Source organism: Scyliorhinus torazame, chromosome 3, assembly GCF_047496885.1.
Source record: "Scyliorhinus torazame isolate Kashiwa2021f chromosome 3, sScyTor2.1, whole genome shotgun sequence".
NCBI lineage: Eukaryota > Metazoa > Chordata > Chondrichthyes > Carcharhiniformes > Scyliorhinidae > Scyliorhinus > Scyliorhinus torazame.
The window spans coordinates 378000225-378018132 of record NC_092709.1 but is presented as its reverse complement, the minus strand read 5'-3'; the positions used below and the strand labels follow the sequence as shown (position 1 = coordinate 378018132).

Genomic DNA, 17908 nt, shown 5'->3' with positions numbered 1-17908 from the left:
CCTGGCTTTGTAAGGGGAAAGTCATGTCTCACCAATTTGATTGAGTTTTTTGAGGGGGTGACCAAGAAGGTAGATGAGGGCAGTGCGGTCGCCGTTGTCTACACGGACTTTAGCAAAGCCTTTGACAAGGTACCACATGGTAGGTTGTTGCAAAAGGTTAAATCTCACGGAATCCAGGGTGAGGTTGCCAATTGGATTCAAAATTGGCTGGACGACAGAAGGCAGAGGGTGGTTGTAGAGGGTTGTTTTTCAAACTGGAGGCCTGTGACCAGTGGTGTGCCTCAGGGATCGGTGCTGGGTCCACTGTTATTTGTGATTTATATTAATGATTTGGATGAGAATTTAGGAGGCATGGTTAGTAAGTTTGCAGATGACACCAAGATTGGTGGCACAGTGGATAGTGAAGAAGGTTATCTAGGATTGCAACGGGATCTTGATCAATTAGGCCAGTGGGCCGACGAATGGCAGATGGAGTTTAATTTAGATAAATGTGAGGTGATGCATTTTGGCAGATCGAATCAGGCCAGGACCTACTCAGTTCATGGTATGGTGTTGGGGAGAGTTATAGAACAAAGAGATCTAGGAGTACAGGTTCATAGCTCCTTGAAGGTGGAGTCGCAGGTGGACAGGGTGGTGAAGAAGGCATTCGGCATGCTTGGTTTCATTGGTCAGAACATTGAATACAGGAGTTGGGACGTCTTGTTGAAGTTGTACAAGACATTGGTACGGCCACACTTGGAATACTGTGTGCAGTTCTGGTCACCCTATTATAGAAAGGATATTATTAAACTAGAAAGAATGCAGAAAAGATTTACGAGGATGTTACCGGGACTTGATGGTCTGAGTTATAAGGAGAGGCTGGATAGACTGGGACTTTTTTCCCTGGAACGTAGGAGGCTTAGGGGTGATCTTATAGAGGTCTAGAAAATAATGAGGGGCATAGGTAAGGTAGATAGTCAACGTCTTGGGGCAGCACGGTAGCACAGTGGTTAGCACTGTTGCTTCACAGCACCAAGGTCCCAGGATCGATTCCGGCTTGGGTCACTGTCTGTGCGGAGTCTGCACGTCCTCCCCGTGTGTGCGTGGGTTTCCTCCGGGTGCTCCGGTTTCCTCCCACAGTCCAAAGATGTGCAGGTTAGGTGGATTGGCCATGATAAATTACCCTTAGTGTCCAAAATTACCCTTTGTTTTTGGTGGGGTTACTGGGTTACGGGGATAGGGTGGAGGTGTGGACCTTGGGTAGGGTGCTCTTTCAAAGAGCCGGTGCAGACTCGATGGGCCGAATGGCCTCCTTCTGCACTGTAAATTCTATGCTAATCTAATTCTATGATAATCTTTTCCCAAAGGTGGAGGAGTCTAGAACTAGAGGCTACAGGGTTAAGGTGAGAGGGAGAGATACAAAAGGGACCAGGGGGTAAATGTCTTCACACAGAGGGTGGTGAGTGTCTGGAACGAGCTGCCAGAGGCAGTGGGAGAGGCGGGTACAGAGGGATATGGGCCAAATGTGGGCAAGTGGGACTAGCTCAGTGATAGAAACTGGGCAGCATGGACAAGCTGGGCCGAAGGGCCTGTTTCCCTGCTGTAAACATCTTGGACTCTACGACTATGACCCTCCTCCCTGTAACTGGGACAATCCCGGAATGTCAGATCCTCCTCCCTGTAACTGTGACATTCCCGGAACATCAGACCCTCCTCCCTGTAACTGGGACATTCCCGGAACATCAGATCCTCCTCCCTGTAACTGGGACAATCCCGGAACGTCAGGCCCTCCTCCCTCTAACTGGGACAATCCCAGAACATCAGACCCTCCTCCCTGTAACTGGGACTATCCCGGAATTTCAGACCCTGCTCCCTGTAACTGGGACATTCCCGGAACATCAGATCCTCCTCCCTGTAACTGTGACATTCCCGGAACGTCAGACCCCCCTCCCTGTAACTGGGCCAATCCCGGAACATCTGACCCTCCTCCCTGTAACTGGGACAATCCGGGAACATCAGACTCTCCTCCCTGTAACTGGGACAATCCCAAAACGTCAGTCCCTGCTCCCTGTAACTGGGACAATCCCGGAACATCAGACCCTCCTCCCTGTAACTGGGACTATCCCGGAACATCAGACCCTCCTCCCTGTAACTGGGACTATCCCGGAACATCAGACCCTCCTCCCTGTAACGGGGAAGATCCCGGAACATCAGACCCTCCTCCCTGTAACTGGGAAATTCCCAGAACATCAGACCCTCCTCCCTGTAACTGGGACTACTCCGGAACGTCAGACACTCCTCCCGGTAACTGGGACAATCCCAGAATATCAGACCCTGCTCCCTGTAACTGGGACATTCCCATACAATTTGATCCTGGAATAAACCAGGATCGTCAGAAGCTGGATAATGGATCTCCATCTCAGCCAACACTGTCCATTCCTGTTTGAGTGCTGGAATCCAGGAAATGGGAATCTTACCCTCACTGAGCTTCGTTAGGAACAAGATTAGTCGCAGGATTGGGAGAAGTTCAATCATAGTGACCAGACGAGGGAATGGTTTTCCAGGCTGCAACACAAACGTGGAATGTATGTGAGAATGGGCGGACTAAATCAACAACATTCAGAATTCCAGCTAACACGTCACAAGAAGGCAGCTTTCTGCAACATCTCATGTGGCACAGTAGCTCAGTGGTTAGCACTGTTGCTTCACAGCTCCAGGGTCACGGGTTCGATTCCCGGCTTGGGTCACCGTCTGTACGGAGTCTGCACGTTCTCCCCGTGTCTGCGTGGGTTTCCTCCGGATGCTCCGGTTTCCTCCCACAGTCCAAAGACATTCTTGTTGGGTAGCCCACTTGTGACAATAAAGATTATTATAAGGAAGTTAGACAAAGGAGAACCAGTGGACGTGATATATTTAGATTTCCAGAAGGCCTTTGACAAGGTGCCACACAGGAGACTGTTGAATAAGTTAAGAGCCCATGGTGTTCAGGGTAAGATCCTGGCGTGGATAGAGGATTGGCTGACTGGCAGAAGGCAGAGAGTGGGGAAAATGGGGTCTTTTTCAGGATGGCAGCCGGTGACTAGTGGTGTGCCTCAGGGGTCTGCGCTGGGAGCACAACTTTTCACAATGTACATTAATGATCTGGAGGAAGGTACTGAAGGCTCTGTTGCTAAGTTTGCAGATGATACAAAGATCTGTAGAGGGGCAGGTAGTATTGAGGAAGCAGGGGGGCTGCAGAAGGACTTGGACAGGCTAGGAGAGCGGGCAATGAAGTGGCAGATGGAATAGAACATAGAACATAGAACATACAGCGCAGTACAGGCCCTTCGGCCCTCGATGTTGCGCCGACCTGTGAAACCACTCAAAAGCCAATCTACACTATTCCCTTATCGTCCATATGTCTATCCAATGACCATTTAAATACCCTTAGTGTTGGCGAGTCCAATACTGTTGCAGGCAGGGCATTCCACGCCCTTGCTACTCTCTGAGTAAAGAACCTACCTCTGACATCTGTCTTATATCTATCTCCCCTCAATTTAAAGCTATGTCCCCTCGTGCTAGACATCACCATCCGAGGAAAAAGGCTCTCACTGTCCACCCTATCCAATCCTCTGATCATCTTGTATGCCTCAATTAAGTCACCTCTTAACCTTCTTCTCTCTAACGAAAATAGCCTCAAGTCCCTCAGCTTTTCCTCATAAGATTTTCCCTCCATACCAGGCAACATTCTGGTAAATCTCCTCTGCACCCTTTCCAATGCTTCCACATCCTTCCTATAATGCGGCGACCCGAATTGCACGCAATACTCCAAATGCGGCCGCACCAGAGTTTTGTACAGCTGCAACATGACCTCATGGCTCCGAAACTCAATCCCTCTACCAATAAAAGCTAACACACCGTACGCCTTCTTAACAACCCTCTCAACCTGAGTGGCAACTTTCAGGGATCTATGTACATGGACACCGAGATCTCTCTGCTCATCCACACTGCCAAGAATCTTACCATTAGCCCAGTACTCTGTCTTCCTGTTATTCCTTCCAAAATGAATCACCTCACAATTTTCTGCATTAAACTCCATTTTCCACCTCTCAGCCCAGCACTGCAGCTTATCTATGTCCCTCTGTAACTTGTAACATCCTTCCGCACTGTCCACAACTCCACCGACTTTAGTGTCATCTGCAAATTTACTCACCCATCCTTCTACGCCCTCCTCCAGGTCATTTATAAAAATGACAAACAGCAGTGGCCCCAAAACAGATCCTTGTGGTACACCACTAGTAACTGGACTCCAATCTGAACACTTCCCATCAACCACCACCCTTTGTCTTCTTCCAGCTAGCCAATTTCTGATCCAAACTGCTAAATCACCCTGAATCCCATGCCTCCGTATCTTCTGCAGTAGCCTACCGTGGGGAACCTATCAAACACTTTACTGAAATCCATATACACCACATCAACTGCTTTACCCCCATCCACCTGTTTGGTCACCTTCTCAAAGAACTTAATAAGGATTGTGAGGCACGACCTACCCTTCACAAAACCGTGTTGACTATGTCTAATCAAATTATTCCTTTCCAGATGATTATACATCCTATCTCTTATAAACCTTTCCAAGACTTTGCCCACAACAGAAGTAAGACTCACTGGTCTATAGTTACCAGGGTTGTCTCTACTCCCCTTCTTGAACAAGGGACAACATTTGCTATCCACCAGTCTTCTGGCACTATTCCTGTAGACAAAGATGACTTAAAGATCAAAGCCAAAGGCTCAGCAATCTCCTCCCTAGCTTCCCAGAGAATCCTAGGATAAATCCCATCCGGACCAGGGGACTTATCCATTTTCACCCTTTCCAGAATTGTTAACACCTCCTCCATATGAACCTCAAGCCCTTCTAGTCTAGTAGCCTGAATCTCAGTATTCCCCTCAACAACATTGTCTTTTTCCTGTGTGAATGATGAAAAATATTCATTTAGCACCTCTCCTATCTCCTCGGACTCCAAGCACAACTTCCCACTACTGTCCTTGACTGGCCCTACTCTTACCCTAGTCATTCATTTATTCCTGACATATCTATAGAAAGCTTTAGGGTTATCCTTGATCCTACCTGCCAAAGACTTCTCATGCCCCCTCCTGGCTCTTCTTAGCTCTCTCTTTAGGTCCTTCCTAGCTAACTTGTAACTCTCGAGCACCCTTACTGAACCTTCATGTCTCATCTTTACATAAGCCTCCTTCTTCCTCTTGACTGCCTTAGTAAACCACGGTTCCCTCGCTCAACCACTTCCTCCCTGTCTGACAGGTACATACTTATCAAGGACACGCAGTAGCTGTTCCTTGAACAAGCTCCACATTTCCATTGTGCCCATCCCCTGCAGTTTTCCTCTCCATCTGATGCATCCTAAGTCTTGCCTCATCGCATCATAATTGCCTTTCCCCCAGATATACCTCTTGCCCTGCGGTATATACCTATCCCTTTCCATCACTAAAGTAAACTTAATCGAATTGTGGTCACTATCACCAAAGTGCTCACCTACCTCCAAATCTAACACCTTTCCTGGTTCATTACCCAGTACCAAATCCAATATGGCCTCGCCTCTCGTTGGCTTATCAACATACTGTGTCAGGAAACCCTCCTGCACACATTGGACAAAAACGGACCCACCTAAAGTACTCGAACTATAGTGTTTCCAGTCAATATTTGGAAAGTTAAAGTCCCCCATAACAACTACCCTGTTGCTTTCGCTCCTATCCAGAATCATGATTGCAATCCTCTCCTCTACATCTCTGGAACTTTTCGGAGGCCTATAGAAAACCCCTAACAGGGTGACCTCTCCTTTCCTGTTTCTAACCTCAGCCCATACTACCTCAATTGACGAGTCCTCATCAAACGTCCTTTCTGCCACCGTAATACTGTCCTTGACTAACAATGCCACCCCTCCCCCTCTTTTACCACCTTCCCTGAGCTTACTGAAATATCTAAACCCCGGCACCTGCAACAACCATTCCTGTCCCTGCTCTATCCATGTCTCCGAAATGGCCACAACATCGAAGTCCCAGGTACCAACCCATGCCGCAAGTTCACCCACCTTATTCCGGATGCTCCTGGCATTGAAGAAGACACACTTTAAACCACCTTCCTGCCTGCCGGTACACTCCTGCAATACAATGTGGAAAAGTGTGAGGTTATCTCTGTGGGTACTACTGGGCCGCCAATGCGACGATGGTGCGCAAGTGGTTGATGGAGGGGGAGGGGGCTACATGGAAGAGGCTGGAGACGGCGTCTTGTGTGGGTACGAGTCTGGGGGCGCTGGCAACGGCGCCGCTGCCGCTCCCTCCAAGGAGATATACCACGAGCCCGGTGGTGGTGGCTGCCCTCAAAATCTGGGGGCAGTGGAGGCGGCCTAGGGGGGAAGCTGGGGCCTCGGTGTGGACCCCAATACGGGGGAACCACCGGTTTGTCCCAGGGAGAACAGATGGAGGGTTTTCGGGGTGGCACAGGGCAGGGATACGAAGATTGGGGGATCTGTTTGTGGACGGGAAGTTCGCGAGCTTGGGTGAGCTGGAGGAGAAGTGCGGGCTCCCCCCGGGGAACACCTTCAGGTACTTACAGGTAAGGGCGTTTGCCAGACGGCAGGTGGTGGAATTCCCGCGGCTACGGCCACACACAGTACAGGACAGGGTGCTCTCGGGGGGGTGGGTGGGATTGGGGAAGATCTCGGAAACTTACCAGGTGATGCAGGAGGAGGAGGAGGCCTCGGTGGTGGAGTTGAAAGGTAAGTGGGAGGAGGAGTTGGGAGAGGAAATTGAGGAAGGGACGTGGGCAGATGCCCTTGGGAGGGTGAACTCTTCCTCTTCGTGCGCGAGGCTCAGCCTCATACAGTTTAAGGTGCTGCACAGGGCACACATGACCGGGACAAGGATGAGCCGGTTTTTTGGGGGTGAGGACAGGTGTGTTAGGTGCTCAGGGAGCCCAGCAAATCACACCCATATGTTCTGGGCATGCCCAGCGCTGGAGGAATTTTGGAAGGGCGTAGCGAGGACGGTGTCGAGGGTGGTAGGATCCAGGGTCAAACCGGGCTGGGGGCTCGCAATATTTGGGGTGGCAGAGGAGCCGGGAGTGCAGGAGGCGAAAGAGGCCGGAATTCTGGCCTTTGCGTCCCTGGTAGCCCGGCGAAGGATTCTCCTTCAGTGGAAAGATACGAGGCCCCCAAGCGTGGAATCCTGGATCAGCGATATGGCGGGGTTGATTAAATTGGAGAGGGTGAAATCCGCCTTGAGAGGGTCGGTACAAGGGTTCTTCAGGCAGTGGCAACCGTTCTTAGACTTTCTGGCAGAACGATAGACATTGGTCAATGGCAGCAGCAGCTCGGGGTGTGGTGGGGGGGGGGGTTTACTTTATTTTTGTTGATGTTATTAACACTGGAGGGTCTGAGGGGGTGTATACTCCTGTTGTGTTAAGTCGGGGGGTTAATGTTAATTTATTATTTATGTATGGGGGGGAGGGGTTTGGGGGGTCGCTTTTCTAGATTGTGTTTTGTATTTAACCCTGTTGGGCTTTTTTTCCCCTCATTTTGTTGTTGATATTTTGTGAAAACCTTAAATAAAATTTTTTTTTTTTTTTGAAGTGTGAGGTTCTGCACTTTGGAAGGAGGAATTTAGGCATAGACTATTTTCTAAATGGGGAAATGCTGAGATAATCAAAAGCACAAAGGGACTTGGGATTCCTTGTTCACGATTCTCTTGAGGTTAATGTGCAGGTTCAGTGGGCAGTTAGGAAGGCAAAGGCTAGAATACTGTGGTAGTACCAGGTGTTGCGGTACCTAAGAGGCCGATGACCATTGGTTAAACCCAGGAGTTTACCATTGGCTGCTGGTACGTAGCTCCGCCCTGACAGGCGGAGTATAAGAACTGGTGCCATCCCAGCAGCCTTCACTTCCTGTACCGAAGCTGCTGGGGAACAAGTTCTAGTCGATTAAAGCCTCAGTTATGGAATCACTTTGTCTTGAGTGTAATTGATCGCGCATCAATTTAATCTACTAGACTTAAGCTGGAAGGATGGGTCTCCGAATCAAACTGGAGTGCCTACAACTCAGCCCCCACGCGGAGAACTCGGCTGCAATATTTAAACACTGGCTGGCGCGCTTTAAGGGCTACCTCGAGATGGCCGGAGGCACCCCCTCAGGAGAACAGAAACTGCATCTCCTGCACTCGAGGGTCAGCCCGGGGATGTACACCCTCATCGAGGAGGCGGAGGAATATGATACCGCGATCGAACTGTTAAAAGGACATTCTCTCCGCCCTGTAAATCAGGTCTATGCACGTCACCTGCTTGCAAACAAAAGAACAAAGAAATGTACAGCACAGGAACAGGCCCTTCGGCCCTCCAAGCCCGTGCCGACCATGCTGCCCGACTAAACTACAATCTTCTACACTTCCTGGGTCCGTATCCCTCTATTCCCATCCCCGACACCATCCTCGCTACGCCCTTCCAAAATTCCTCCAGCGCTGGGCATGCCCAGAACATATGGGTGTGATTTGCTGGGCTCCCTGAGCACCTAATACACCTGTCCTCACCCCCATAAAACCGCTCATCCTTGTCCCTGTCATGTGTGCCCTGTGCGGGCAACTAGACACAAAGCCCCAGGGAATCGTTGGAGGATTTCTACCGGGCGCTACTGGTGCTGGGCCGAAACTGTGGCTGCCCGCAAGTTTCGGGGAGCGAGCACACGGAACTTTTAATCAGGGATGCCTTCGTAGCAGGTATGAGCTCCTCAGAGATCTGCTAAAGACTCCTAGAAAAGGACACCCTGGGACTTAGAGAGGCACGGGCCCTGGCAGGGTCCATGGACGTAGCCTCCAGAAACGCGCAGTCCTATGCACCCGACCGCGCGGCAGCCCCCTGGGCTGCGTGGCATCCCACAGACCTTCCCCCTGACCCCGCTGGCCTGCGCTACGAGACGGCCCGCTAACGCCGCCGGGTCCCGCTGTTTCTTCTGCGGGCAGGCGAATCATCCCCGCCCGCGCTGCCCGGCCCGCATCGCCACCTGCAAAGGGTGCGGCGAGAAGGGCCACTTTGTGGGGGTCTGCCAGGCCCGCACCGTGGCCGCGGTCTCCAGCGACTCCGGACCGCCGTGGCAACCCCCCCTTCAGGCCCCGGCCGGTGAGCGCTCACCATCACCCCCCTATCCTAGGGCCACGGGCACGGCCATCTTGTCCCCCGGACTCCACGCTGGACGGATGGGCGCCGCCATTTTGTCTATCCCACCGCCATTTTGTCCAACCCCGACCACCATCTTGCCCCCCCGGACACCATGTGCGACCCATGGGTGAGGCCATCCTGGATGGGGCCCCAGGCCCCCAGCTCGGCCGACTACACGCTGCCCGATCAGAACTCACAACTGCTTCATCTGGCCTCGGTGACACTGGACCAAAGTCGACCTCGGACACTCGCAACGGCAACAGCGACGGTCTTCATCAACGGCCACGAGACGTCTTGCCTGATCGACTCTGGGAGCACGGAAAGCTTTGTTCACCCCGACACGGTAAGGTTCTGTTCACTTGTTACCCACCCTGTAAACCAAAGGATCTCCCTGGCCTCCGGGTCACACTCGGTGGAGATAAAGGGGTTCTGCCTAGCGAACCTCACTGTCCAAGGCAGGAGATTCAACAATTTCCGCCTTTATGTCCTGCCGCACCTCTGCGCGGCTACCCTCCTGGGGTTGAATTTCCAATGTAACTTGCAAAGCCTGACCTTTAAATTCGGCGGCCCTATACCCCCCTCACTGTCTGCGGCCTCGCGACCCTCAAGGTCGACCCGCCTTCCCTGTTTGCGAACCTCACCCCGGATTGCAAACCCGTCGCCACCAGGAGCAGACGGTACAGTGCCCAGGACCGGACCTTCATCAGGTCAGAGGTCCAAAGGCTGCTGGGGGAAGGGGTCATCGAAGCGAGCAACAGTCCCTGGAGAGCTCAGGTAGTGGTGGTAAAGACCGGGGAGAAACATAGGATGGTCATCGACTACAGTCAGACCATCAACAGGTTTACGCAGCTGGACGCGTACCCTCTCCCCCGCATATCCGACCTGGTGAACAGGATCGCAGAATACAAGGTCTTCTCCACGGTGGATCTCAAGTCCGCCTACCACCAGCTACCCCTCCATACTAGTGACCGCATATACACTGCCTTCGAAGCAGATGGGCGGCTCTATCAATTTTTAAGAGTTCCCTTTGGTGTCACAAATGGGGTCTCGGGCTTCCAGCGAGAGATGGACCGAATGGTTGACCGGTACGGTTTACGGGCAACGTTCCCGTAGCTCGATAATGTCACCATCTGCGGCCACGACCAGCAGGACCACGACACCAACCTCCGAAAATTTCTCCAGACCGCAAAGATCCTTAACCTTACATACAACAAGGATAAATGCGTGTTTAGCACCGACCGCCTAGCCATTCTCGGCTACGTAGTGCGAAATGGAGTTATAGGCCCCGACCCTGAGCGCATGCGCCCCCTTATGGAGTTCCCCCTCCCTCACTGCCCCAAGGGCCGGAAACGCTGCCTCGGGTTTTTCAGTTATTACGCACAGTGGGTCCCCAACTATGCGGACAAGGCCCGTCCCCTGATCCAATCCACAGTTTTTCCCCTGTCGATAGAGGCCCGCCAGGCCTTCAGCCGCATCAAAGCAGACATTGCAAAGGCCACGATGTGCACCATCGATGAGGCCCTCCCCTTCCAGGTCGAGAGCGATGCGTCCGACGTAGCTCTGGCGGCCACCCTCAACCAAGCGGGCAGGCCCGTGGCCTTCTTCTCACGTACCCTCCATGCTTCCGAAATCCGCCACTCCTCAGTCGAAAAAGAGGCACAAGCCATAGTAAAAGCTGTGAGACATTGGAGGCATTACTTGGCCGGCAGGAGATTCACTCTCCTCACTGACCAACGGTCGGTTGCTTTCATGTTCGATAATGCACAGCGGGGCAAGATCAAGAACGACAAGATCTTGCGTTGGAGGATCGAACTCTCCACCTTCAACTACGAGATCTTGTACCGTCCCGGGAAGCTGAACGAGCCTCCTGATGCCCTGACCCGTGGCACTTGTGCCACTGCACAAGTGAACCGCCTCCGAGCCCTCCACGAGGACCTCTGCCACCCGGGGGTCACTCGTTTCTTCCACTTCATCAAGTCCCGCAACCTGCCCTACTTCATCGAGGATTGGATTGGATTGGATTTGTTTATTGTCACGTGTACCGAGGTACAGTGAAAAGTATGTTTCTGGAGCAGCTCAACAGATCATTAAGTACATGAGAAGAAAAGGGAATAAAAGAAAATACATAATAGGGCAACACAACATATACAACGTAACAATGCACTGGCATCGGGTGAAGCATACAGGGTGTAGTGTTAATGAGGTCAGTCCATAAGAGGATCGTTTAGGAGTCTGGTAACAGCGGGGAAGAAGCTGTTTTTGAGTCTGTTCGTGCGTGTTCTCAGACTTCTGTATCTCCTGCCCGATGGAAGAAGTTGGAAGAGTGAGTAAGCCGGGTGGGAGGGGTCTTTGATGATACTGCCCGCTTTCCCCAGGCAGCGGGAGGTGTAGATGGAGTCAATGGATGGGAGGCAGGTTTGTGTGATGGACTGGGCGGTGTTCACGACTCTCTGAAGTTTCTTGCGGTCCTGGGCCGAGCAGTTGCCATACCAGGCTGTGATGCAGCCCGATAGGATGCTTTCTATGGTGCATCTGTAAAAGTTGGTAAGAGTCAATGTGGACATGCCGAATTTCCTTAGTTTCCTGAGGAAGTATAGGCGCTGTTGTGCTTTCTTGGTGGTAGCGTCGACGTGGGTGGACCAGGACAGATTTTTGGAGATGTGTACCCCTAGGAATTTGGAACTGCTAACCATCTCCACCTCGGCCCCGTTGATGCTGACAGGGGTGTGTACAGTACTTTGCTTCCTGAAGTCAATGACCAGCTCTGTAGTTTTGCTGGCATTGAGGGAGAGATTGTTGTCGCTACACCACTCCACTAGGTTCTCTATCTCCCTCCTGTATTCGGACTCATCGTTATTCGAGATCCAGCCCACTATGGTCGTATCATCAGCAAACTTGTAGATGGAGTTGGAACCAAATTTTGCCAAGCAGTCGTGTGTGTACAGGGAGTAGAGTAGGGGGCTAAGTACGCAGCCTTGCGGGGCGCCGGTGTTGAGGACTATTGTGGAGGAGGTGTTGTTGTTCATTCTTACTGATTGTGGTCTGTTGGTCAGAAAAGCGAGGATCCAGTTGCAGAGTGGGGAGCCAAGTCCTAGGTTTTGGAGCTTTGATATGAGCTTGGCTGGGATTATGGTGTTGAAGGTGGACCTGTAGTCAATAAATAGACGTCTAATGTAGGAGTCCTTGTTTTCGAGATGCTCTAGGGATGAGTGTCGGGCCAGGGAAATGGTGTCTGATGTGGACTGGTTGCAGCGGTATGCGAATTGCAGTGGATCAAGGCGTTCTGGGAGTATGGAGGTGATGCGCTTCATGATCAACCTCTCGAAGCACTTCATTACGACTGAAGTCAGGGCCACTGGTCGGTAGTCATTGAGACACGTTGCCTGGTTCTTCTTTGGTACCGGTATGATGGTGGTCTTCTTGAAGCAGGTGGGGACCTCGGAGTGGAGTAGGGACAGGTTAAAGATGTCGGTGAACAGCTCTGCTAGCTGGCCCGCGCAGGCTCTGAGTGCACGACCAGGGATCCCGTCCGGGCCCGTCGCCTTCCGAGGGTTCACTTTCAGGAAGGCCAATCTGACTTTGGAAGCTGTGATGGTGGGTATGGGTGAATTATGGGCTGCTGGGGCACTCGACAGCGGATTGTTGGTTACCTGCTCGAACCGAGCATAGAATGCATTGAGTTCATCGGGGAGGGGTGCGCTGCTGCCAGAGATACTGTTCGGCTTCGCTTTGTAGCCCGTTATGTTGTTTAGTCCTTGCCACAACCGCCGGAGGTCAGGACAGTCACCAGGGACTGCCAAATCTGCGCGGAGTGCAAACCGCACTTCTACCGGCCAGAGAGGGCGCACCTGATAAAGGCTTCCCGTCCCTTTGAATGCCTCAGCATGGATTTCAAAGACCCCCTCCCCTCCACCGACCGCAACACGTATTTCCTGAACGTGGTTGACGAGTACTCCCGGTTCCCATTCGCCATCCCCTGCCCAGACATTACCACAACCACCGTCATCAAGGCCCTCCAGGATTTCTTTACACTGTTCGGTTTCCCCGCGTACATACACAGTGATAGGGGGTCCTCCTTCATGAGCGACGAACTGCGTCAATTCCTGCTCAGCAAGGGCATCGCCTCGAACAGGACGACCAGTTACAACCCCTGGGGAAACGGACAGGTAGAGAGGGAGAACGGAACGGTCTGGAAGACTGTTCTACTGGCCCTACGGTCCAGGAATCTCCCCAGTCTCCTGCTGACAGGAAGTCCTCCCGGTGTCTCTCCACGCCATCCGGTCTCTGCTCTGTACAACTACCAATCAGACACCTCACGAACGTCTCCTTGTTTTCCCCAGGAAGTCCTCCTCCGGGACCTCGCTCCCAACCTGGCTAGCGACACCCGGACCCATCCTGCTTCGGAAGCACGTGCGGGCGCACAAGTCGGACCCGTTGGTCGAGAGGGTCCACCTGCTGCACGCTAACCCCCAGTACGCCTACGTGGCGTTCCCTGACGGCCGTCAAGATACAGTCTCCCTTCGGGACCTGGCGCCCGCCGGAACCCCACGCGCACCCGAACCATTGCCCCCACCCCCACCCCCACCTCCCCCACAGCACCTCACTGGAGGGTCAGTACTCCCGCCGCTCCTGCCTAGGCTCGCCCACCCACCGACGCCCCCTACAGGCACCCCCCCACTGTCAACGTTTGTCCCAACAGCGCCGCTTAGGGGTGACAAAGTTGCCAGGGAGGCCGAAACCACGCTCCCGGAGTCGCAACCACCTGGACGCCCACCAGAATCACCACCGAAACCCAGACAATCCAGAAGGATGACCAGGCCACCCGATCGACTGATTTCTTCGCTGTGACTTTAACTGTGAACGAACACTTTGTAAATATCCTCGACAGCCCTGTAAGGAGATATCACGGTACCCCCATACCTGATCATACCATGTTAAAGGCGACTGTTACCGCTGGCCACCACCCCCGCCGGACTCTTTTTTAACAGGGGGTGAATGTGGTAGTACCAGGTATTGCGGTACCTAAGAGGCTGATGACCATTGGTTAAACCTCGGAGTTTACCATTGGCTGTTGATACGTAGCTCCGCCCTGACAGGCGGAGGGAGTATAAAAAACAGTGCCGTCCCAGAAGCCTTCCCTTTCTGTACCGAAGCTGCTGGGGAACAGGCTCGCAATATTTGGGGTGGCAGAGGAGCCGGGAGTGCAGGAGGCGAAAGAGGCCGGAATTCTGGCCTTTGCATCCCTGGTAGCCCGGCGAAGGATTCTCCTTCAGTGGAAAGATACGAGGCCCCCAAGCGTGGAATCCTGGATCAACGATATGGCAGGGTTTATTAAATTGGAGAGGGTGAAATTCGCCTTGAGAGGGTCGGTACAAGGGTTCTTCAGGCAGTGGCAACCGTTCTTAGACTTCCTGGCAGAACGGTAGACATTGGTCAATGGCAGCAGCAGCTCGGGGGGGGGGGGGGGTTTACTTGATTAAAGATCTTAAAGTAAGGGAGCACTTAGGAGGCAGTGATCATAATATGGTAGAATTCAATCTCCAATTTGAAAGAAAGAAGGTAGAATCAGATGTAAAGGTGTTACAGTTAAATAAAGGTAACTACAGGGGCATGAGGGAGGGACTGACGAAAATCGACTGGGAGCAGAGACTAGTGGGAAAGACAGTAGAACAGCAATGGCAGGAGTTTCTGGGAGTAATTGAGGACACAGTACAGAGGTTCATCCCAAAGAAAAGAAATGTTATCAGAGGGGGGGATTAGGCAGCCATGGCTGACAAAGGAAGTTAGGGAATGCATCAAAGCAAAAGAGAAAGCCTATAATGTGGCAAAGAGTAGTGGGAAGTCAGAAGATTGGGAAGGCTACAAAAACAAACAGAGGATAACAAAGAGAGAGATAAGGAAAGAGAGGATCAAATATGAAGGTAGGCTAGCCAGTAACATTAGGAATGATAGTAAAAGTTTCTTTAAATACATTAAAAACAAACGGGAGGCAAAAGTTGACATTGGGCCGCTCCAAAATGACGCTGGTAATTTTGTGATGAGAGACAAGGAAATAGCTGAGGAACTGAATAAGTACTTTGCGTCAGTCTTCACAGTAGAAGACATGAGTAATATCCCAACAATTCCGGAGAGTCAGGGGACAGAGTTGAATATGGTAGCCATCACAAAGGAGAAAGTGCTAGAGAAACTAAGAGGTCTAAAAATTGATAAATCTCCGGGCCCAGATGGGCTACATCCTAGAGTTCTAAAGGAGATAGCTGAAGAAATAATGGAGGCGTTAGTTATGATCTTTCAAAAGTCATTGGAGTTAGGGAAAGTCCCAGAGGATTGGAAAATCGCTGTTGTAACCCCCCTGTTCAAGAAGGGAACAAGGAAAAAGATGGAAAATTATAGGCCAATTAGCCTGACCTCGGTTGTTGGCAAGATTCTAGAATCCATTGTTAAGGATGAGATTTCTAAATTCTTGGAAGTGCAGGGTCGGATTAGGACAAGTCAGCATGGATTTAGTAAGGGGAGGTCGTGCCTGACAAACCTGTTAGAGTTCTTTGAAGAGATAACAAATAGGTTAGACCAAGGAGAGCCAATGGATGTTATCTATCTTGACTTCCAAAAGGCCTTTGATAAGGTGCCTCACGGGAGACTGCTGAGTAAAATAAGGGCCCATGGTATTTGAGGCAAGGTACTAACATGGATTGACGATTGGCTGTCAGGCAGAAGGCAGAGAGTTGGGATAAAAGGTTCTTTTTCGGAATGGCAACCGGTGACGAGTGGTGTCCCGCAGGGTTCAGTGTTGGGGCCACAGCTGTTCTCTTTATATATTAACGATCTAGATGAAGGGACTGGGGGCATTCTGGCTAAGTTTGCCGATGATACAAAGATAGGTGGAGGGGCAGGTAGTATGGAGGAGGTGGGGAGGCTGCAGAAAGATTTAGACAGTTTAGGAGAGTGGTCCAAGAAATGGCTGATGAAATTCAACGTGGGCAAGTGCGAGGTCTTGCACTTTGGAAAAAAGAATAGAGGCATGGACTATTTTCTAAACGGTGACAAAATTCATAATGCTGAAGTGCAAAGGGACTTGGGAGTCCTAGTCCAGGATTCTCTAAAGGTAAACTTGCAGGTTGAGTCCGTAATTAAGAAAGCAAATGCAATGTTGTCATTGATCTCAAGAGGCTTGGAATATAAAATCAGGGATGTACTTCTGAAGCTTTATAAAGCATTAGTTAGACCCCATTTAGAATACTGTGAGCAATTATGGGCCCCACACCTCAGGAAGGACATACTGGCACTGGAGCGGGTCCAGCGGGGATTCACACGGATGATCCCAGGAATGGTAGGCCTAACATACGATGAACGTCTGAGGATCCTGGGATTATATTCATTGGAGTTGAGGAGGTTGAGGGGAGATCTAATAGAAACTTACAAGATAATGAATGGCTTAGATAGGGTGGATGTAGGGAAGTTGTTTCCATTAGCAGGGGAGACTAGGACCCGGGGGCACAGCCTTAGAATAAAAGGGAGTTACTTTAGAACGGAGATGAGGGGAAATTTCTTCAGCCAGAGAGTGGTGGGTCTGTGGAATTCATTGCCACAGAGGGCGGTGGAGGCCGGGACGTTGAGTGTCTTTAAGACAGAAGTTGATAAATTCTTGATTTCTCGAGGAATTAAGGGCTATGGAGAGAGAGCGGGTAAATGGAGTTGAAATCAGCCATGATTGAATGGTGGAGTGGACTCGATGGGCCGAATGACCTTACTTCCGCTCCTATGTCTTATGGTCTTATTATTGTTTTTGTTATTTACACTGGAGGGTCTGAGGTGGTGTTGACACCTGTTGTGTTAAGTCGGGGGGTTAATGTTAATTTATTATTTATGTACGGGGGAGGGGTTTGGGGGGTCGCTTTTCTAGATTGTGTTTTGTATTTAACCCTGTTGGGCTTTTTTTTCCCTCATTTTGTTGTTGATATTTTGCGAAAACCTTTAATAAAAATTTTTTTTTAAAGTGTGAGGTTCTGCACTTTGGAAGGAGGAATCTAGGCATAGACTTTTCTAAATGGGGAAATGCTTAGGAAATCAGAAGCACAAATGGACTTGGGAGTCCTTGTTCACGATTCTCGAAAGGTTAACGTGCAGGTTCAGTCGGCAGTTAGGAAGGCAAATGCAATGTTCGCATTCATGTCGACAGGACTAGAATACAAGACCAGGGATGTACTTCTGAGGCTGTATAAGGCTCTGACCCCATTTGGAATATTGTGAGCAATTATACAGCCTCAGAAGTACATAACTGGTCTTGTAATGGCAACAACATCATAGTTCCAAGTACTAATCCAAGCTCAGATGAACTTAGAGCTTGGATTAGTACTTGGAACTATGATGTTGTTGCCATTACAGAGACCTGGTTGAGGGAAGGGCAGGATTGGCAGCTAAACGTTCCAGGATTTAGATGTTTCAGGCGGGATAGAGGGGGATGTAAAAGGGGTGGCGGAGTTGTGCGACTGGTTAGGGAGAATATCACAGCTATACTGCGAGAGGACACCTCAGAGGGCAGTGAGGCTATATGGGTAGAGATCAGGAATAAGAAGGGTGCAGTCACAATGTTGGGGGGTTTACTACAGGCCTCCCAACAGCCAGCAGGAGATAGAGGAGCAGATAGGTAGACAGATTTTGGAAAAGAGTAAAAACAACAGGGTTGTGGTGATGGGAGACTTCAACTTCCCCAATATTGACTGGGACTCACTT

General features: G+C 51.0%; 2 protein-coding genes across 2 annotated transcripts in view; one reads left to right on the top strand and one right to left on the bottom strand.

The window, feature by feature from the left end:
* The window catches only part of LOC140409458 (galectin-3-binding protein-like), a 149642-nt gene extending 147128 nt beyond the window's left edge, over positions 1–2514 (bottom strand). The window contains exon 1 of the mRNA XM_072497890.1: positions 2457–2514. Within this exon, the coding sequence (XP_072353991.1) occupies positions 2457–2514 (58 nt within the window). The remainder of the gene's footprint in view (positions 1–2456) is intronic.
* A 17-nt stretch (positions 2515–2531) lies between these two features.
* LOC140409457 (uncharacterized) overlaps positions 2532–17908 on the top strand; it is a 147047-nt gene continuing 131670 nt past the window's right edge. Inside the window, exon 1 of the mRNA XM_072497889.1 lies at positions 2532–2564. Coding sequence (XP_072353990.1) covers positions 2532–2564 — 33 coding nt within the window. The remainder of the gene's footprint in view (positions 2565–17908) is intronic.